Genomic DNA, 22,529 nt, shown 5'->3' on the forward strand with positions numbered 1-22,529 from the left:
CTAAAACACGCTCGTGTGTCATTAATAATAGAAATAAAGCAGGACATGAAAATTGATGACTCTACATAGGGCTCAGACATTTGTACTGTAAAAAGGTATGAGATGTTGTGATGTCAGAGAGCAAGTCATTTTTGGTGCTATGTAGCTAAGTAGTAGAGTTTTATTTAACTTCGGAGTTTGAGTCTGTTCTTAGGACTTCAAGTTGAATATATATGTGCATGCTGTATTTACATGAAAATGATATTTAGCTTTATTGGAAGCTTTATACCTGTGGATCAAAGCAAGCTCAGATGAAAAAAGGAGCATACAGCCAAAACAAATAGTTTTCAAAATTCACTCTTTTTGAAGAAAGTGTCACAGGATACATTTTGTTCGGCAAGATGAAGCCGGTCATCTTTAACTAACGTGAGCTGTGTTAACAGATGTTGCTAGAGAAAATTCTCACTTAGTAAAACCACATTTTTCTGGCCTTCAGAGACAGGGCTGACTAGCAGTGAGCCAGAAACTCCTGTGTGGCCTTGGGAAAGTCATTTATGATCTGATTATGAAAGGTGTTGAAATCCTGTAAGTTCAGTTGAGTCACTCGGAGGACGTTTTCAGACTTAGGTGGTTCTTATTCAGCTACATGTTGCGCTGCTGTAAATGCTAGAAGTGTATATTGGCCTTGTCTGTTTTATCTTTCTATCATGTGGAGATAATTTTTCCCTATTTTGTGGGAGTGAATGTGAGGACTAAATAGTTATTTTTGAGTTGGGGCTGTGATTCATCAGAGCTTTTAAGCATATGCTTCAAAATGTTGCTAAATTGTGCAGACATCTCTGAAATAGTTGCAGTAATTAAATGTAAAACATCATGAGCCTGAGCCAGAAACATTAAAGTCAAAAGGCACTTGACATTGACTTTATTCATAGAAGCTCTGATCCTGCTCTTAGTTAAGTATTATATGCTTGTCACATGCACATATCTTATTATTTGTAAATCTGCCACTACTAGGCTGAATTTCTTCTCAGCTGTCTGGTAATGCGGATAGTGATTTTCATCCTTTATAGTACTTGATGCCTTTGGCCACTTTTCCTTACCTCTCTTCACTGTTGTGCCTAGTACCCAGGTGTTTCTTGATCAAAGATGCTTCTATAAATTATAGTACATGGCATACATATACATGCGCATGTTACAGAATTTAAAAGTATAAGTTGGTTTCTGCAGAAATTCACTATGTGCCTGTTTCTCACTAGGTATGAGATGTGTATTATACTTAGCCCTTAAAGTAGAAAATAATTCTTTTGAAACATGTTACTGAACAGTAACATGTATGTATACAATACTTTGAATGGCATTTAGTCTATTTAGAGATCTCAGTGATGAAATATTTAGCTTTTTTTATCTCGAAGTACAACAACAATCAAAAGGGGGGTTTTGAGGGATCTTTTTCCTATGGGATAGATAACAATGATGCAAAATACTCATTTTTTCAGTATTTTATACTTTTGATTTCTTTTTGTGCCAGCTGAAGTAGAAATCTAAATTCTTTGGGCTTGCCTTCAGGCTCTTTTTAATACTCTCCCCTTTTCCAGGAGTCAGAAGTCTTTGTGTGAATTTCCTTTCATGTTGTTTATTAGCAATAAGCAATCTTGCAATTTTTTTTATTTTTTATCGTTTTTAACGTGCATTGTGGCCATGGTGACACATTGCAAACCCAGGGTTTAGCTTGCACACCAAATTTTGCCTGCATTCTTGCATTCATGATTCTGCCAACATTTGACCAACATTAATAAATCTGTCTTCAGCATGCTTCTGCTGAAGCATGGTGAAACGCTGATCACTGCTCGCTGAAGACCTGACTCACTCGGCCGAGGTCGTGCAAGAAACCTGCAGAAGAGACTGAAACTCAGTCCAGTTACCCCCATTTCTCATTTAGTGGTGGAACCATTGTGGCGAATACTTGCTCTGTAGGGAAGTAATGAGTAAAAATATGTTTGTCTGTCATAGCCAGGTTAAAACCAGGAGATGCTGTGAAAAATTTACAAGCGTTTTCACATATGGAGAGAAATTTTAATGCAAAGTCTTTAAATGAAGAAGTTTAAAGCTCTGTGGGCTTCAGGCAGGACAGATTCTATTTATGCTTTACTAAAAACATTGTATGATGAAGAAAAATCTGATAATCTGCTATCAACAGAATATATTTTTTTATGAAGAGAAAGGAACTGTTTTATTGTCCCTCAAGTTATTCCTGTGTTGGGGCTCTACGTTCTGATAGTGTATATATAGTGCATCAGATATGTATATCTTTCATTAAAGCTTATAAGTGAAATTCTTGATATTTTTTAACTAGAATTGCTTGATGCAGTAAAACAAATCCATTGTGTGTGTAACTGACTACTTGCAGTGGTTTATTTAAAAATGTGCACTTTATCGTTGGTAGAAGTCACGTGCTAAATAAATGCTTTTCTCTGCAGAGTGAAAGGTTGCGTGATCTTGATAAATGTTCGCATGATTTTTTTCCCTTCCTACAGCACTCTTAGTCCAGATGTTGATCCAGTGCTTGCCTTCCAGCGAGAGGGTTTTGGACGTCAGAGCATGTCAGAAAAGCGTACAAAGCAATTTTCAGATGCCAGTCAGTTGGAGTTTGTTAAAACACGAAAATCCAAAAGCATGGATCTAGGTAGTGAGTGATATTTTTTCAATTGTTTTATTTGAACCTGATTTTCTTGTTGTAAGTATATAGATTTTGTAATTCCACATTGTTTATGTGCAGTACGACTGCACGTAAAGTCTACTGGTGGGAAGTAAAGTATTCTTAATGTGAATGGCCAAGTGGCCTGTGTATTGTTTGTACCACTTGTAAATGTCCATACGTTTAAATATTGTAGCCCTCTGGATATATGGTTATACATAAACATTAAAAGTATTTATTAAAATGGAGGTGAAAAGTGCATTTACCAATCCGTATAGAATAACTGCGTAAAACTGTACCACACTGTGGTTCTGGGTAGACAGGATTATTCTCAGTTCATGATTATAATGCAATTAGCTGTAAAGATCCTTCGTAGTCTCTCATTTTGTAGATGGATTTTGATTAAGATATTAAAGATGCAAGTATTTTTTTGAAGAGTTCATTCAGAATTAGAAAATGGGGCTAGTCTGACATCTGGTTGAGACCCAAGTTTTAATATTTATATCAGAAGCCCTATAAAGTAGCAGAAGCTAAGACAGGCAATCTACTATAATCATTTTAACTGGTAAAACAATTGAGAATAAGTAATCGCTAACAAGCCCATCTGTTTTTCTGCCACTGAAGTCAGATTCTGAAGTGCAGAATCTAGTAACCTTAAACAGAGAGTTTTGATTGTTTAAACACACAAAATTCCCTACTCAGAATAATAAAATATAATACGATTCGCTCCTTTACAATAATCGTGAATATCTTAACTACAGTCCCTAATTCACCAACTTCCTCAGGGGACAGTACGGTTGGTGGCATTGACTTGTCTTGACTAGTTGTGATGTGCTAACGTGTAAATAACATATTGTACCTGTCTGTGATGTGAACACGACTGACATTGCATGAAGGTTACTAGTTTGCTGCCATGTCTACCCAGAATGTTTGCTTACTGTTGCAGTTTATTTGCATGAAGTATGACATTGCTAAGGTCCCCTAACTTGAAAAAAACCATGCAAAACAGAAGGAATGTTGGATGCATGTGGGGCATGGGCACTAACTGGGCTAACCGTTATACATTTACCTTTTAACAGTAGCTGACGAGACTAAGCTCAGTACAATGGATGACCAGAAAACAGGTAAGAATTGACAGTAAGGCTGTTGCTATAGAAACCTTGGTCAAAGCAGCTTACCACAATTACAGAACTGCCAGTCAAATTGCATGAAAACATGAATATTCCAGTACTTGCATGGCTGCTTTCTATTGTTGTGAATAATCAAGTCGTACAGAAAAAGAAAATTCTCTATGGAGATAAGTATCTAGGGTAGTATAGTCAACCAGGTCATACATGTGACTTTTAGGTAGACACCTGTTTCTACACTTTGAACTCATAAATATTCACAGTCGTTTGGATTTTTTTGTCCTTTCGAAAAAATCTTGGAAAATCTCCTCCTAGCTTCAAACTCTAATGTACAGAGAGATGATGTAGAAGAGTCGAATGTTTGGCTATTACAGTGCTAACACAGTGCTCGGAAATAATTATTTTAATTAGAAGACTGCTACCTTGCCTTAAGTGGTCATCAGATACATGTTGTGAGTTGAGTTGAAGATTATTACTGCAAGTTGATTTGCCTTTGGAGCTGAAACCCGAGCATCGTAACAGAACAAAAGAATATGTAAATAGAATCTTTTCCACATACCATCGATTGTAACGTTTCACACAATGATAATGAGAAATAGCTTTCAAAGCATATTTTTTATTAGTAATTAAAATAATGCCCCAACTGCAATTATGAATCTTTATGATTTATTAATATATCTTAGCTTTTGACCTTTGGAATGCTATTTTAATTAGGCTAGATCCAGAGGACACCATAACATTACTTAGCTCTAATTACGAACAATTCACCTTTTTAACCCCAAAATATTATTTATTTTAGCATGTTTTGGGGAGTAGGGCATTCCATACAGAATTTACAATTAATAATTCACAACTGCATCTCTGCTTAACCACACTTTAAAACATGGGTAGGAATACTGAAAAGCTGTAAGTAATCAAGTGATAAAATTATAATTTTTATTTAAACAGCTAAAAGTTCTAGCTCTTAAAACATTGCAGAATATGGCCACAGACTTGCAGCTTTACAAATTGAGAATGAGTACACAAAAGTAAAATATATGAATATTTTGAAGGATTAAAGCCATCAGAGTGTGAATGTATGAATTGTGTTAATGGTTGTGGTAAGAATCAGTGCTTAGGAACTGCCTTCACCCCTGAGCATTATTCATATAAAAAGGAGTTACAGATCAAACTCAAAATTATTGTAAATTATTTTTCATTTTCTTATTAGCCTGCCTATTTGAATGGGATGTGATTAGAATGGTGTAAAACCAGTGTGTTTTAGTAAAATACAATGCTTGGGGGATTTAAAAGTGCATAGTGTTTTTCGTGGCATCAGTAGAGGGTGGTATTAATCGAGCGTAGTTTTCTCTAGATGTAACACCTGGATTAAATTCCAAAAAAGAGACAAGTCAGACAACTTGGGTGAAAGAGCATGACCGTAACCATCTGGACTAAGCAGTTACATATTTTGTGTGCAGCAAGCTCAGTGGCTGGAAAAAAGGAAAAACACCTTTTACTGTACTTTTATTTTATTTATCTTGTGTGCTTTTAACCAGGTTTTGTGTATAAACACTGGATTTCTCCCATTACTGAAGATGGATGTGGTTGTTAAACAAACCACTTACTGTAGTTTGGCTTAAAAATTGTCTGGTTCTAAGAAAAAAAAAATGCTTCAAATGTGTGGTGAATTATGTTTTAATGAACTCTAGAAGCCAGAAAACTTCAGCATATATTTACTTTAGAAAAAATAAAAACAAACTCTGTTACAAAGTTGGACTTAATAGTATGGGCTGAAAAGGAGAGTGTAGAACTCACCAGCCCTAGTTACTATAATAGATTTTTAATTATTTTTCTTTCTATAGTTCACTTGAAATGCCTAATCCTTGCAGTGTTTACAGTTCATCCTAGAGGTTAGAAGTATATTCAGTAGCAATTGAGCATGGCTCATTTATTGAGTCCCAGGCATACTATAGTTCTAGGTGGTTATTTTTCCATGTACACATTGTGAAAATGAAAAAGAAGGAAAAAAAAATCAAAGAACATTTATTTAAATTGTTTATTTATTTATTTTTACACAGTGCTTTTAAAATAAACTGTTTTATTAAATGGAATCAAAACTAAACTGTTTTTGATGCAGTTGCTTGCTCTATTCCTCCCCTACTCTCCCCAGCCAAAATGTTACTCTCTTAGTGTATGAATTGAACTAGAAATAGAAGAATTTATCAAATCTAGTGGAGCAGATGTTAGTAAATAAATAGACTCACTGCTAATGTCCTTTAAGAAAGTGTTTAGAAAGTAGATTTTGTGCCTTTGCAAAACTGGTTTAATCAAATTGAGGGAAGTTTTTGGCATCAGTTGCTGGTAGCATTTAAGCTGAGAGTTAATAAAAATAATGTTTCAGAAAGAAACAAAATTGTCATTTTAAATCATTTAAAAGAAAGTGCTGATAACAAATTTACTTTATAGCCTTTAAAATTAGCCACTGAAGGAAACGCTGAAGGAAGCATCATATATCCTTTGACACCATGCTTTTTGCCTTTGCAAATCGCCCAAGCGGATTTGTGGCTCTGTATAAATGCTTAACATAAGATGAGAGAAGTGGAAGCACAGTGAGTTGTTAAACAGCGTCAGCAAAAGGGAAAAACCAAGAGCTTGGAGCAGGGAGCGACACGTAGGCTTCATGTGATTTATGTGTTTTAAATGTCTCGTTGGATCTCGATGTGCTGTGAAGTTATGTGGTGGGGGCTCTCTGTGCCGTGTGAGAGCAGATGCACACAACGCCGGCAGTCATGCATGAGCAGAGGGTGGTTGCATGGTCTGGAGAACAAGGCTTGGCCGTTGTCCCCAAGGGCTGGCCAGCTGGGGACACAGGGAGTGGCGATGCATGTGTGGTGGGCAGGGGCTGTGCTTGGCGGGGTGGTGTGAGCATCCTACAAAGCTCCTACAAAGCTGGGTAGGGGTGTGTGGCACGTAGAGCAGAGCCGTACAGCTGAGCATGTATGCGGGGCGTGCGGGGAGGCTGCGCACATGGTGGCAGTCACAGTAGGAGGACTGCTGTGGTACCGAGGGATGAATCTGCCTCAAAGGACATTTGTTCATAAAATTGTTGGAAAGCAAAATTTTGATGAACTTCAAATTTTAAAAATGATAAAAGAATCCCTTTTATCCCTCAGTCATATAAAGATGCTTTAGGTCGATGTGTCTTTTTCTCTTCTTTTTTTCTACTTTAAATTCTGGTGTCAAAATAGAAGTAGAACTCATTCTGAGCAGATAACATTTCTGATGATTACCACCAGCGCTGTAAAGGCTGGAAGAAAATGCTGACATTTTTGTATTTAGAAAACAAGGTTTTGATGTGACTCATAAATTTTAAACAGAATCAATTTTAAAGAAAGTTTGCTGTTTCTCACTGGATTATGGGTAAACAACTCACTTTCTGGCTGGTGAATTCTAGTAATAAATTCTGAACTCACTCAGTTTACAGGGAGGCTTAACTATATATTTTGAAAATAGTAGACTTGCTATGAAGTGGCCATAGAAGATAGTGAAGGTATTAAAATATACATAGCTTTATGATCACAGTGCTTAAATTGCTTGCAAAAGGACATTCCCCTCTTTCAAATTCTGCAACCTGTCCTCATTTGTGTTCATGGCCGCCCAAGTTCAATAAATATTCCTATCATATCTGTAATCCATTATTAGTTTTACAGTACCCAAGGAACATTAGGTCATATCCCTTCTAGCTTTTCCTTTGGGAAAGCACAACTTACATAAATACAGTTCTCACAAAGCTCTGTATTGGGTGGCAGGAAATGGAATTTTTTTAATGTCCTTTATGAACATAAATGGGCACATAAATGCCTTCTTTATAATTACAGTTTACAAAAAGAGCCACTCAGTAATTAGGAAAAGATATATGAGCATTTCATTTCAAGGTTGCAAAGCAGAATCTGGAATAAGGAAGTTTACAGTAAGTTGCCGTGTAAGAGGATCCCCTTTCCTTTTGTATATGAAATTGAATCTGTCAAACAGCTGGTTTGTGTATGATTGTCCCGTTTCCTCTTTTTTTCCTTCAAAATGTTGCATTCGTTTTTCTTGTCTGATGGGCTGCTTTTAACAAAATACAATCTCAGAAAGAGAAAAACAAAATCTCATTTCTCGTGTACTGCAGGCATTAATGGAGGAACAGCAGATTTTGGCATACGCTAGGAAGTGGATAGTTTTGTAGGGCACTGTCTAAATCGGAGTTCTTTTCCTTGCTGAGGAGAGTGTTATGTAACAATACTTGCCTGAGACTTCAGCCATGTTCAGGAGTTTGCTGAACCTGGCCTGCAGCTTGTTTGCACAGCTGGGAAGCCATCAAACCCCCCTTGTCCCGGCGGGCCGCTCTTGTTCACCCCAGCAGCTGTGCTGTGCCCCCAGCCATCCTCATGACCCTCGGCCCTCCAGCAAGTACGGGCTGTGAGTGAGGGTGGCTTCTTCTAGGAGATGCGAGTTCGTCAAGATAAAATTTCTCATTTGTTGGGGTGTGTTTATTCCTGGCTGAGGGGCTGCAGGACTCCAGATCTGTGGGGGGAACCCCACAGAGTGGCTGGAAAGCTGCCCAGCAGAGAAGGACCTGGGGGTGTTGCTTGACAGCCGCCTGAATATGACCCAGCAGTGTGCCCAGGTGGCCAAGAAAGCCAATAGCATCCTGGCTTGTATCAAAAATAGCGTGGCCAGCAGGACTAGGGAAGTGATCGTCCCCTGTACTCGGCTCTGGTGAGGCCCCACCTCGAATACTGTGTTCAGTTTTGGGCCCCTCACTACAGAGAGACGTTGAGGGGCTGGAGCGTGTCCAGAGAAGGGCAACGAAGCTGGTGAAGGGTCTGCAGCACAAGGCTGATGAGGGGCGGCTGAGGGAGCTGGGACTGTTTAGCCTGGAGAAAAGGAGACTGAGGGGAGACCTCATCGCTCTCTACAACTACCTGAAAGGAGGCTGTAGCGAGGTGGGGGTCAGTCTCTTTTCCCAAGTAACAAATGATAGGATGAGAGGAAATGGCCTCAAGTTGCGCCAGGGGAGGTTTAGACTGGATATCAGGAAATTTTACTTCCCTGAAAGGGTTATCAAGCATTGGAACAGGCTGCCCAGGGAAGTGGTTGAGTCGCCATCCCTAGAGGTATTTAAAAGACGTTTGGATGAGGTGCTTAGGGACATGGTATAGTGGTGGTCTTGGTAGTGTTAGGTTTACGGTTGGACTCGATGATCTTAAAGGTCTTTTCCAACCTGTGCGATTCTGTGATTCTGTGAACCAAACTGCAGGAGTTGTGTAGACCTGTGAAAGAGGATTTTTGTTTTCTTTCTATTTACAAGTTCATCTTACCAGTAGGGCAGCTGAAGGGGAATACTTGACAGCTGCTGTTTGAATTTATTTAGTCTGAGGGATTTCAGTTTAACTTAATTGCCCAGACTTTTAATAGTTGCATAGAAAATGAAAGCGTTTGCTGCCTTGCTCCATCTCATACCAAGTTAACAAACGACATGGAGAAGACTTGCCATACTGTTATGCTGCATCCCTTCTGTAGGTCCGGCAACCCCCTTCCTCCCCACCCAATACAGAGTAGTGAAAGAACCTGGTTTTAGTAGCGTTGTAGTAGTTTTCCACAATGTAAGGTAACTTCATGTAACTTTGTTAAAGAACAGTGACAGATTCTGTCTCTCTTCTAATATTTACCAGAATAGGGATCTACTCCAGGGCTTTGTATTATTCTGAGATTAAATACTTAAAAAAGATAATTTTCCTTTATTGCATTTTTCACACCAGACCTTGTTTACAAATGTATTGTTCATTGCTTTGGTATTTCTGAGGGTTCAGTTCTTGGCTCTGTTTCTCAGTGCTGGCTGGCTTTGAAATTTATCTTTCTGTGCCTCTGTCAGATGAGGATAGTGATATCAACGGAGTAACAACACACCACCTGGGACTGCCATGGTGCCACACCACTCTTCTCTCTTCTGCTCCCTTTGGGTAGAGAAAAAGTGAGGTTTCCATATTCTAGGTGAGGGCTCTGGTCTCATAACTTCAGGAAATGTGGCGATGATGATGATGTCCCACCTCATCTTGCTCTCCAGCCCCAAATCCTATGGAAAATCTGGCCAAGACTATACTGCACTTTTGAATAAAATCACTTCAAATAAATACAGTGATTTTTTTCCCTTGGAAGATTTCTCCCAGTTTTAACTATAATATAAGCTCTAATTGTGTAATTGTCAGCTGATTTGCACTGTGAATATGTGTATCTAAAAACAGAGGGTAGACATTTAGTCCACAAACTTGAGAAGAAAAGTCCAGATAGGGAAAAGGTTTTGCAGAATACTGTCTGGGCCTTTCTTGGCACACTGCTGGACATGCTGCAGCGATAAGAGCTGCCCTCAGCCCCAGCTGTAGTGCTGCCCAAACATCAACCTGGCGACTGCCAGGAATGCGTTTCTTTTCCAGCTGGATAACTGGTATTGCTTGACTAACTGGGTCCTTTCCACAGATTATTTTTAAACAACTTCACAAAATCCCAGCAAGTCAACGGATATTTCTCAGAAGCATTTCATTATCAAATTGTTAGCAATTTGATGCAAGTCTTTAAAACTCAATTAAAAGCAAACAGTGTGTTCCTTGAAGCCAGAAGTCAGGCTACTTTGCAAGACTGTAACTCTAAACACAATAGGATTCATCCCCATAATCCGCGCTCTGTTCATCGGTTCCTAGTACAGATGAAATACTCTGCTCAAAACAAAATAATTAATAGTTTTGTTTGATGCCGATAGATATGTATCTCTGCTGGTTTTAAGAGCTATGTTTTTAAAGCCCCGTGATTACTTTTATCATTCAAATTGTTAAAATAATAGTAATGGATGTTGGTCTTTCTTCACTGATTTGAAAAGCCAGACATTGCTAACGTTGTCGGTTTCGTTGACTATGATTTGACATACTCATTCACTTCTGAGACCAACAAATCTGCAGAGAATTCCCTACAGATTATTGAGAGATGATGTGAATAATGTTAAGTGTGTCCCCAAAGACTTTCAGGATGGATATGCATAATCAAGCATGCAGTTCTCAATACTAATTCTAATTACTTTTTTTTTTCCCCCCTAAATCACTAAGGTTCCCCAACCAGAGATGTGGGGCCTTCATTAGGTCTGAAGAAATCCAGTTCATTAGAAAGTCTGCAGACAGCCGTTGCTGAGGTGACTCTGAATGGTGATATTCCCTTCCACCGCCCGCGCCCGCGAATTATCCGAGGACGAGGCTGCAATGAAAGCTTCAGAGCTGCCATAGACAAATCGTATGATAAACCTGTAGCAGATGATGATGATGAAGGCATGGAAACTTGTAAGTAAACTATTGCTGTCCACAAAGAATGCTAACAACAGAGGTTAATTCCTTTAGAAAGTGATTAAAAGTAGTAGAAGGTAATTTTAGGATTTTAAAAGAATAGAAATAACTTCTCTTTATCAATTTTTTTTCAGGCTTTTTCCCTTCATATACATTAACAGATTGCAACACTCTGCAGCTTCCTTCCTTTCTAAAATAAGGAAATAAGATTATTAGGAGTGTGTTTACTAAAATTAGTATGAAAATTTTCTGTAAGATAGCTAATTAATTTACTAATGTAAATTAGAAAAAAAATTATGCAGAAAGACAAAAACCCACTGAATTTATGTTACAAGAATCTGTGCATCTTACTTTGAAAGAGTACATTTGTAGTGTCTGGGGGGAAAAATGAAATCACTGTCCTTTAATTAGAGTGAGTAAGGCTGGCAGATCTAATAAAATATAAAGTTAATGATCAGCTATTACCCACCCTAATGGGCATTCATTTACATTTTCAGTTCTTTAACCCCAAGTATGACCCAACATGTGGAGAATGTCATTAACATAAAAGAATCACTTCAAAGCTAACCTTATCATTATTGAACTGTGTAAGAATGGGCTGGTAAAATGACAACTCGTATTGAATGAAAATAGTATGAATGGTAAATTACCTCAATCAGGGGTTGTATTAAAATCATTGAATTTTTAACCTTCATGTTGTACTACTTTCAACTTGTCACATACCAGCAGAATTTTTTTTAATCAACCTGCAGCTAGTTAGAAGTTTATGAATGAAGATGATGGTGAGAAGGCTGAAGTAGTAAAATATTCAGCCCGAATGCTAACAGAAAAGGCTTGAAAAGAGATTTTTCACTCTCTGCTTTTTTAAATTTTTTTTTGTTTCAGAAAGTCTGTTTCATAGGCATCATTCCCTGATATTCTTTTATAAGCTACTTGTGTAATCACTCTTTTATTTTTTTTAAAACTCTTTCAGTTTTTTTGTTTGGTTGTTTGTTTGTTTGTTTTTTTTAATCTGCCTGTTTCTAAAAGTGTTCTGAGACTGAAAGGGAGGTCATTTTGCCAGTCACTTTTCTCAAAGTTAGTTACGGACGGAATTAATTCTGCTTTGCTTTTCCAGCACCTAGCAATTTCACGCAGCAGTGAGGCTAAATGCTGGTCTGGTGCTGCTGGCTGTCAATCTATTTCTGGCCAGTAGAAGAATAGGTATGAGAAAATGTGTAGTGATCCTGATCATTCTCCCAGACTGCATGCCTATGGTCTTTTGGGACATAAGACCATGTTTTTCTAAAAGGCCTTGTTTGGTGTGAGCCCACTGATAGTAGTATCCTGTTTTGAGGCATCAGATATCCAAGTCTTATCCAGAAGTTACAGATGGTTTAACTTCATTTGATCACAAATATAGCAAAACTGTTCTCATGAAAGGCTTTCTAGGTGAGTATAAGTTTATGAGATTACTGTAAGTGGTTTTGAGCTTGTTGATGCAATGCATAGAGAGTAGCAAGGAAGTATTTCGTGGCCTTTGTATCCTTTGCATGGGAGTAGCAGAAACCAGACAAAGCTTTGTGGCTGAAATCAAAATGCCATGGGGTGAGTCTTTGCCTTCTTCTCTCTGTATGGATGAAGTTGTCTAGCACTGGTGGACCAAGAGCCATCTCAGTGTCATGGGAGAGCAAGAGTGAGGCTGTTTGCAAATGGTGCGAACAAATGGTCTCTACCACCTTCTCACGTGGTAGAGAAGGGCTGAGCAAAGTGTAACCAAGCTATGTGCACAGAACTGTGCGTTCTGTTAAGTTACTTGTGCTTTAATAGCTTCTGTATATTATAATAAAATATCTAAGAAGTAATCCAGAAATTTGCAGTGCCAGGTTAATAGAAGCAGATGAGTAGCAAAGCAAATATAGTAAGTTGGTTGGACAGAATTCAGTCCCCGAGGTCCTCTCCTTCTCACGGTGGCCATGGGAGCTTAAGAGCTGGCCCAGCCATATGTTGCCTGGGAGCAGCACTAAATGCTAGGTCCTCAGGTCTGTCTTTCTGAAAACATGTCTGTGTCTGTGTTAAAACTGAAAGCACTGCAGTCTGCTCCACTCAGGTTCCAGAGAATTTACCAAATCGTGTCTTCAGCTGGACAAAGCTGGGGCATATACGAATATGTAGAAGTTAATTTAACAATGTGGTCCTAACGTAACTAATGCCTCACTGCTGCCAGAACGACATTTGCCTACATTTTTTTAAATTGTATTTAATTATTCCATAATTGTTTGAAATTAAAATGTGGCTTTCTCTCATTATAAAACCCAGGAAAACATGTTGGTGGTCAATTTGCCCTTGAGGTTAGATCCATTTGTCTTACTTGAATTTTTTCCCCTTTCTCCTCCAAGTGTTTCGGTGCTAAGAGTGCTTCTTTCTTCCAGACAGTGACCCTCTTTGAAGTAGAAAATAATAGCACTGCAGTAAATTGTGTAGAGGAATTCTTAACATGTCATCACCCCAGATACGATAGCCATAAAAATACAGGTAGCATATATGGCAAAGGGGCTGACTCTCTTCTGAATATACTTCTTGTCCTTGAAACAACGTGCTATTAAATTATTAAATGTAAAATGAAAATCAGATAGCAGTGACCAGTTCTGGGACAACATTTTAAAAAGTATTTGAAAAGATGCATGTGAGTTTTAATGGCTGTAAAGAAGTAACATTTGTGGAAAAGTGTGGGTGTTCAGCTTTACAGATCATTTTTCCTGCCTCTTTTTTTTTTTTTTCCATTAATACTTGGAATACCTGACTGGAAGCAAAATGTTTATCTTTAGTGTCTTGAATGGAACAAGGCATTTGGATTGGGAGAGATTGACAAAGCTTTCTAATCTTTTGCTGAATCTTAATTGCTAGAATCTAGGGCTGTATTAAATATCACAATAAGAGGCCTAGAAGCTTAGTGGCAAAATAGCTTCACGTTAAGTAGCTTTGATTCCTCATGTGCATCTTTTCCATTTTATGGCCTAATTAGGAGAAAGGCTTCATAATACCTGTTTGTGTAGTTCTCCTTAGTACAGTGTGGTTCATGAAATGACACTACTTTTCAGGTTTAATTGATGTTTAAAGTATACTCCAATTTAATTTTTTGGCTTCAGCATCCTGAATGGGGAGGCAGGAGGTTGCGGGAAAGGAAGGAAATAACAGCACCAAAACAAATACATTCTGCGTTTTGCAGTAACCTAATGTCATTACTGCAACTTAACAAAAATTAGAAGTTTCATTTGTAGTCTGGGCTTGAATTTTAATTGAGCAGCATTTGCATTTGTTCTAAACACTAGTAATTAGGTGTATGTTAATTGCAGGATGACTGTGCTGCATAAAAGTGAAACAAGTTTCTTCATGTTGAGTCCTTTTAAGAAAACTGGAAATTTATTTCCTGCAGTAGAGACACCAGTGTTTACTCCAGGAGAACAGGCATGCTAGTTCACAGGGCTCAGTCTAAGCTACGGAGTTAATTGCAAGCAAACTGTGTATGATAGACAAATATTTATTGCAGCACAAGTGTGGAAAGGAGGCAATATTATCTCTATAGAATATGCAAAATAAATAATAAGAGGAAGCATTGTTATGACAAGTTGTTCAGCAACTCAGCATAGCACAGTACACTTAATACATATTTAGGATTAATTTAATGTATTGTTATAGGAATATGAACAACCGTAGGTCAAAATTGATTAATCTTTAAAATTCTAGCAATGAAGTACCAAGTAAACATTTGACTTCAGTATTTATCAGAAACCTAATGCATTTTTTTTTACTAATTATATTCGTTTGCAAGTACAATCTTTTAAATGTCTAGTTGGTTTTAACTGGAACAGATTGTAGCTATAAATTAACATGCAAAAAATTAGCATCTCTATTCCAAAGTGCTTTTCCACTACTCTTTTCATAATAACTAAATTTCATCCCAGACATTGATTAAGAAACACTGTGACCAAAACAAGTGCAAGTACAGCTAGTACAGAGCATGTATAGGACAGGCCTATTAATTTTCTATAATACAATTATCTGAATATTAAAACTGCGCCTACAGTTGAGAAGCTGTATCATCTGCTTAACTCACAGCGGTCCTGAAGACAAGTTAACATGAAATGCTGAGACCTGTCTTTTCTTTTTACCTTTTTTTTTCCTGGTGGTTTGTACTTCAGAGTACTAGTTGAGATTCAAAAATAGTTATTAATGTTGAGATTTATCTGACATGGTATGTTTTTCTTGAAAGATGTTTATGTGATCTACCAGGGTTGGAGAATATTTATAGAAATCTTGGGATACTCAGTGAATAAGTACTAAGTCTATTGGACAGGTGTGTGTATTGTAATATTAATGAATAAACAGTATTTTGCAGACAAGTATCTGAGAGAGAGAAGAGATGATATCGAATGGCTTTCAGTCAGTGATTTGTAGACTTTTCAGCTTCAATGAATTACTTGTAAGGTGTCTATGAATGATGACTAAGAAAAACAAGTTTATGTTCTACACTACGTAAGAGAAATTTCTAAAGAATTACACACTTCTCTTGACTGTAGAAGAGTCGCTGAGGTCTAGAAACAATAATATTAGTAGGAATAATAAGAAGAAATAGTAAACATATGCTAAACTAAAAAATGATTCTTTTTTCCTTCCATAAGCCATGGCCATTTCCAAATCTTACTGAGTACAAAAAAAATTCTCTTTTCCATAGACTGTGTATATATAAAGCAAAACTGTATTTTTCAACTTCTACTGCCAAAAGTTGCTTGGAGCCTTTGTATTCGTTAGAGCTACAGGAGACAGTGCAAAGTATGCATCTGTGATCCTAATTGCTACTTTGTGCTGTCTGTTGGAAAACTGGGAGATGGTGTAGCCCTACTTATAATGTGATGATATAAAATGTTAGAGCTCCTGGAAGGTCACAGCACCACCAACTCCTGGAAGGTCACAGCAGTGCAATTTTTGGACTTGGCTTTAAGTTAAGTCAAAATGGTTGCAGGATTCTGACCCATGAGCTTGAAGTATTTTATTTCTTTCTCACTAAGCTACTGGGGGAGTTTTCAGGTTTTGAATGGATTGTTTCTTTTGGTAATTTTTCTTTCAGACTTTCTGAAATACATGTGCTTTGCTAAATCTAACCTTGGGTATACTTTAGGATACTCTGAGTCTTGGTCTTGGATTACAAACAGAGAAGAAACACGTTATCTGCCCTTAAAGGGTTTTACTTGTTCCGCTGGATGGAATCTCCCCATTCGAACCTCCTAGGCTGCCCCATCTCAACCAAGAATAAAACCAAGAATAAAAATCATGGTTCATGATGTGTTTTATACTGCTCCAGGAGATGAAGCAGTGTGACACAGCCATTACATTACTTGCGGCAGAAGAAAAAGTCTGTTAAAGCTTGTATTGAGGGTTAACGGTCCTTAATGACTTTCAAATTTTTATGAGAGTATTACTAAGAATTTACTGACAAGGCACGCTGCACTGCTTTGTTTCTTCTTGCAGATATTTCTAAATCTCTCCTCCACTGATTTAGATGCTGAAACAAAATGGGCCAATTAACATCACTTTGCTAATCCTCTTTATTAACCCATACATTATTCAGAGTACCCACAAAGCATGAATCGTGTTTTGCAGAGTGTTCTGCAAAGGTGAATTCCTTGCTTTTAAGAGTTTAGTAGTACAAATGAACATTCCAGGAAACCCCCACATGAGCAGATACTGATTTTGAAAAAAACAAAAACAAAAAAAAAAAGAGTATTTTGTGGTTGTGCATATATCCTGCTTCAAAATACATTATGCAATATACCAAAAAGCCTGCCCTTGTTGTTTGTTCTTATCTCACTGATGTTTCTTAATTTGTGCTTTCAGTGGAGGAAGACACAGAAGAGAGCTCAAGATCTGGTAGAGAATCTGTGTCCACAGCAAGTGACCAGCCATCCCACTCATTGGAGAGGCAGATGAATGGAAGCCAAGATAAAGGTGACAGAAAAAAGGCTGGAAAGGAAAAGAAGAAAGATCGAGATAAAGAGAAGGATAAAATTAAGGCAAAGAAAGGAATGCTGAAAGGCTTAGGAGACATGTTCAGGTAGGTGCTTTGCAATCCAATTTAAGAATGAATTATAAAATGAAGTTTCATCTTTTAGTTGTTCATTTATATTGTGACGGTTTGCTGAGGCTATATTTCACTATACAAATATATACATGATGTATATAGGCTGATCTCAATTTTTGAGCCTATGAGTGGTGTCATGGAAGGGAAGCAGCTCAGAATGGAAGAGAAAGAGATGACTGGCAGGCTCAAGAGGCTGCAAAGGAAAAGATGGTTTTAAGCAACAAACTGCTTGGTCTTGGAGAGAGTCTTTGGTGATGTCTAAGTAGTGCATGTATCATTTGACAGGTCAAACAGCTTTGGGTTTTGTTTTTTTCTTAAACTGTGCTGTTCCTAATACCGTACCCAAAGCTTATGCGTTAAATGAGTGTTTTATTTTGCTTTACTATTAAGACTGGTATCATGGAGGCATGATGTGAAACAGATGAATCAGTTTGAGATTGAAAAACAGCATGCTCCTTTCAAAGAAAACAGGATCTAAATAAGGTTGTGTGCTCTGAGAACCCACAGTCTGGAGAAAGGGTCAGGGAAAGACCTGAATTTTACTGTGCGCTGAGGTTTTTTTGAAAGGAGTCATCTCTCCAGCAGACATAAGTGATCTGAAAGGAGCAGACTGCTGAGGGACACCCTGCTGTTCTGGGTAAATGGTGAAACATGACAAACACCTTTGATCACTTGTGGGAAGGGGTGAGAGCGCAAGAAAATCAGTCTTTCTTACAGCTAGTTAGAGTAAATAAATATATTTCCAAGAAAAAACAATATTAAGGCAGTGTTTGTTTTCTTTTGTATATGCAGTGTTTCATTATTTAATTTTGAAGTGAGATACCAGTATTATTTTAAAGATTTATTAACAGTGATTCTGCTCTGAAGACGTATAAGTGGAGCTTCCATTAACTTTCATCCTGTTACCTTCTTTATCCTGTAAAACATTAATTGAACCTAGGTTGTAACTGCGTAGGTTCTTGAGAGTTGTTCTGTGTCTGTGAATCGTATTACAGAATTAGTTAATAGAAGAATTAGTTAATTAGAAAATATTAGTTAGCAAATGTGTTTAGAAAACACAAAACAACATCAGGTTGTTAGAGAGCATATGTCACAGAATACCAAAAGACTCATAGGAGATAGTCCCACACTTCAGACAGGAGGAGAACACTTCAGCCTGCTCCCCGGCAAGTCCCATGGGGAAGCCCTCATCTTCTGGGTGTTTGCCTGCCTAAATTCAAGCCTGGACCTGAGACTTGCACCCCATGCTGGGGGAGGCTGGAAAGTTAGAGATACAAAATGTTGACTGGTTTTCTTCTGCAGTCTTTGCTGGTTTTCTACAGCAGAAATGACTGGAAAAATCAAGGCAAATTATACACGATAAATTCTGTGGACTGTAAGTTAACTAGTTGGATACCATGAGTGCTATCTCATGAGTTCAGTCAGAAGGTGTTTACAGTGTCTAGAAAGCTTGGGCAGCTTCTTGGTCCTCAGTTTCCTCTTGTGTAACATCCACAGTAGCCAGAGGACCTGTGAGATAGCTGCTTCATCTTGCAAGCTTTGGTATGCAGGCAAAGGGCTGACTTGCGGAGGGTCCCATCCAAAGAGAGGAGCCCTCATGTTCCAGAGAGCCAGCTCCGTGCAGGGCTTGTTGGCTCCTCTCTGCCCTCCAGCCTTAGAGTCTGATGTTTGGTGTTCCCGTGCGGCTTTGAAAGCTCTAGATAGAACCAAGTGCAAAACTGGAAATTAATACCATTTTTAATCAGGCGCTCCCAGCTAAATAGGAAGTAACCTTGTCTGTATGCTCGATATAACACTTCTGAAATCTTTAATCTGGAAACAACAGTAATTTGACTGATAGGAAGATCTGATGATTGCTTTGTTGTTTGCTCTTCATATCAGTCAACGTTTCCTTGAGTTATTTTTTTCCCCTCACTACCATTTCTGAGTGAACTTTACTTTTCAGTCTCTCTTAATTAACGTGGGAGTGGTGCTATCTGGATGCAGTTGACTCCTCCTGGATCTGTAAATGAGCTTGCACCTTGTCAGCCCACCCAAGAGAGGTGCTCCTGGCAAGCAGGAAAATGCTGATTGAGGGAATTAAGCATTATGCTTCATTTCCACTCAGTGCTTGATTTCCTTTGTTGACAGGCTTCTCAATAATGTTTGAGAGATGGGCTTTATTATGTCTGCAAGATAAGCTACTACTTCTGCCTATAACATGCTTTGTTTTTCTGTACATCTGACATATATCATAGACATCAAGTAATCACTGAAAGAAGTTGTGCGACAGAAAATAATGATGACAGTAACATTTAAAATTCAAGCCATGATCAAAGCATAATTGGATGCTTTGGTTCTGTGCAACACTGTGATTTCTTTGTAGTTCTTATTCTTTTCTCCCTTTTCACTTTTTTTCTTCCTTTTCAGTGCTCTTATCTTAAAATAATTTTTCTTCATTAGGTTGTATGGGCAAGAACACTTGTGGGATGAAATTACTGTTAACTGACACTTTATTCCAATGTCTGTGTTTAGCCAAGGGGCTTTTTATTGCCTATATGCAAACTGGCAGCTCATAAAGTGGAGTCTATGTGCTGTATAAAAGTAAGTCTCCTTGCCTTCAGTTAAAATCTTAAAAAGGATTTGCTACTGGGATCTTCATTAAACTGTACTGTGAGATGGAAACTCCCACTGGAGAACCCTAGGTTACATTTATCCTTCAGCATCTAGTCATCATTTCCAAGAAATCCCTGGATGATTCGGATAGCGGGTTAAAATCATAAGTAACTCTTTTAAACAATTCCATTGTTTTACTGCTTTTATCAAACATAGTAAAGAGGATTGACATAACCATGAAGGAGAACTGTAAAATGCAGGGTGCAGCCTGCGTGGCTCTGACACGCACACCTCCCGTTATTTCCAGAGGACTTTTGCTGACATTGGGCTGTGGACAGTCTGAAAGTTCACCCTTCTCAATGTGAAATAAATCTGTCTGAGCATGTGTGTATTTCTTTTTTCAAATTGACATTTCAGGGCAGAAGAGAATAATTGATTTAAATTTGTCATTTGGCTGAGAAGTCTCTTTCTCATCACAGATGAGTATAGGGCAAAAGTTAACCCAGAAAAGTGTTGAACAAAAATATTGGTCTACTGGAGGAGGTGCAGGTGCTGCAGAGCTTTGCTTACACCTGAGTGTATTTGTTTTACCTGAATAGTTGCATCGTTCCTGTCTTTCTTATCCCTTCAATAGGATCGTGTGCCATGTCCTGTGGCTGTAATCACATACCAAATGCGAGGCTGTGCAGTTCCTTCTTCTCCATTGCTGGCATTTACGGGCTGCCTGGATGGCCACTGCCAGCTGAGCAAATAGTTTTTGGGAAGCTGATATGAAGTTCTGCTAGTTTTTGTGTTTCACTACTAAGAAGGCTTGAGTAGATATATGTTTTGACATCAGAAGTTTATACAAATCTGTATGCTTCTCCAAGTGCAATCTAAAATATGTTTACTCATTTCTGAGTCTGATTTTATTTATTTTTAAGTAGAGATTTTGCTTCTTGATAAAAATCAACCTGACAAAAACAATCAGTTGATAAATAAGTCATTGTAGTGCTGCCTTAAGAAAGAGGCTTCACAGTTGCAAACAGTGCATCTGTAATTAGTGCTGGTATGGATACATTAATTTGATGGGGCTTCTATGTTGTGCAATTCTTTGACATTCCTTTTAAGAGAAAGAAAATTGTATATGCCACCTTCTTTTCCCCTCCTCCTGCCCCTGTCATGTACAGGGTATTTTAATTTTTGAAAGTGGGTGCCCTCAGGATGTAAGATAGGGAGATTTGAGATTGTTCTTATTTGCAGGTTTTGGGTGATGATGAAATGACACTCTGCTGTGGTGCAGCTGATCACTTAAGATCCCTGTACTTCATTCATGCTTATTCCCAGTGTACAAGCTTGGATATAGTGTCTAGATGGGTGACTGGACTGGTGAACTAACAGGTGATAGGCAAATGAAGCAGTAGCTCCACATCTTTCCCCAGGTTCCTCAAGCCATATATAATTTTCCTCTATAGTTGTCCCTGAACCATGGTTCTGTAAGACAGTGGCATCACTGTGATTATGCCACTTTTGGGGGGAATTTATCTTGTTTGCAAGGAAATGGACAGCCACGCTCTTACTGGGGAGTTTGTATAGGAGAAATCTCACTGGAGAGTTTTATGATAGAAAAATTATGTCCAGCAAGTGATCAGTCTCAGGAAAGGATGTATCTGAGGAATAACATCTTTAGAAGAAACTTAACTACCAAGATGTTGAGAATAAGGAGGGAAAAAAGCAGCTTTGGATTTCCAAAGGGAGGAAGAGAGTAGGAAGGCCAAGCTATCTGGTCATGTCTTGCTGGAAATATTGGAGGGGCAGTCACTGCCTGATAATAAAAACTGCTGAAACAAGTAATCATCGATATGATCGGATAAAAATGGATTTGCAAATACAAATGGTATGTTTGAGTTTGCATGGGGAACTGCTGAGGAGAACAAAAGATGGGGGATATACACATTTTGTCTTAAGTTTAAGCAAGAAAATATCTGCCTTGGTTTTGGAGGTTGCTTAGGAAATGATTGTAATGTAATTTGAAGCAACTGTGGATAAGTATGTCATATAAAATAAGTAAATTTTCTACTGTAGGAATTGATACCTCAGTCCCACATAAACATAACTTTTGAATGGGGAACATAAGCACTGTGTGTTGAAGTTCATAGAACAAGACAGTATGCTTAAAATTAATCATGTGCATAGGTGTGTTTAGTACCGGAGACTGTATATTTCAAGATCTGGCCTGTAATGTTGATGGAAATGTAAAGCTGTAACATATGGTAACTAATCTTTAATTCTTCTCTTAACTATTGTAGCGTACAGGTGGGTGAATCAATGTGCTGGATAGCCAATGCAAATGTAATATTCCAAGATTACCATTAAAATGTAATCCTAATTAGATTTAATTACATTTAAAATGATTACTGGGAGCTTTGCAGTGTTGTATCTTCCAGTTCTGTGAGAGGAAATAGATAATGTAGTTTGCAACCTTGTTTAGCTGAAATCAGATACACTGTTGTCTCCCCCCACACACACACAGCTGCTTCCGAGGTGCACTGGACATGCCCAGATTCATAAACATATTATTTGTAGCTTTGAATTGCACATTTCAACCACATTAGCCATCTGAGACCTCTGACTGGGCATTTGGGAGAATAACCTACATGGATTACTGTTGCTTGTTACATGAC

The 22,529-nt window shown here is 38.1% G+C and overlaps 1 protein-coding gene across 16 annotated transcripts in view; it reads left to right on the forward strand.

Annotated features, from left to right (window-relative positions):
- Nucleotides 1–22,529, forward strand: part of PARD3 (par-3 family cell polarity regulator) — a 465,648-nt gene that overhangs the window by 305,632 nt on the left and 137,487 nt on the right. For 10 of the 16 annotated variants that reach the window (XM_075492487.1, XM_075492496.1, XM_075492486.1 and 7 more), the window contains 4 exons: nt 2,514–2,665; nt 3,754–3,798; nt 10,923–11,150; nt 17,028–17,244. In XM_075492487.1, coding sequence (XP_075348602.1) covers nt 2,514–2,665; nt 3,754–3,798; nt 10,923–11,150; nt 17,028–17,244 — 642 coding nt within the window. The remainder of the gene's footprint in view (nt 1–2,513; nt 2,666–3,753; nt 3,799–10,922; nt 11,151–17,027; nt 17,245–22,529) is intronic. The other 6 variants (XM_075492497.1, XM_075492482.1, XM_075492490.1 and 3 more) reach the window with 3 other exon arrangements.

This window comes from Mycteria americana, chromosome 2 (assembly GCF_035582795.1).
Source record: "Mycteria americana isolate JAX WOST 10 ecotype Jacksonville Zoo and Gardens chromosome 2, USCA_MyAme_1.0, whole genome shotgun sequence".
Lineage (NCBI taxonomy): Eukaryota > Metazoa > Chordata > Aves > Ciconiiformes > Ciconiidae > Mycteria > Mycteria americana.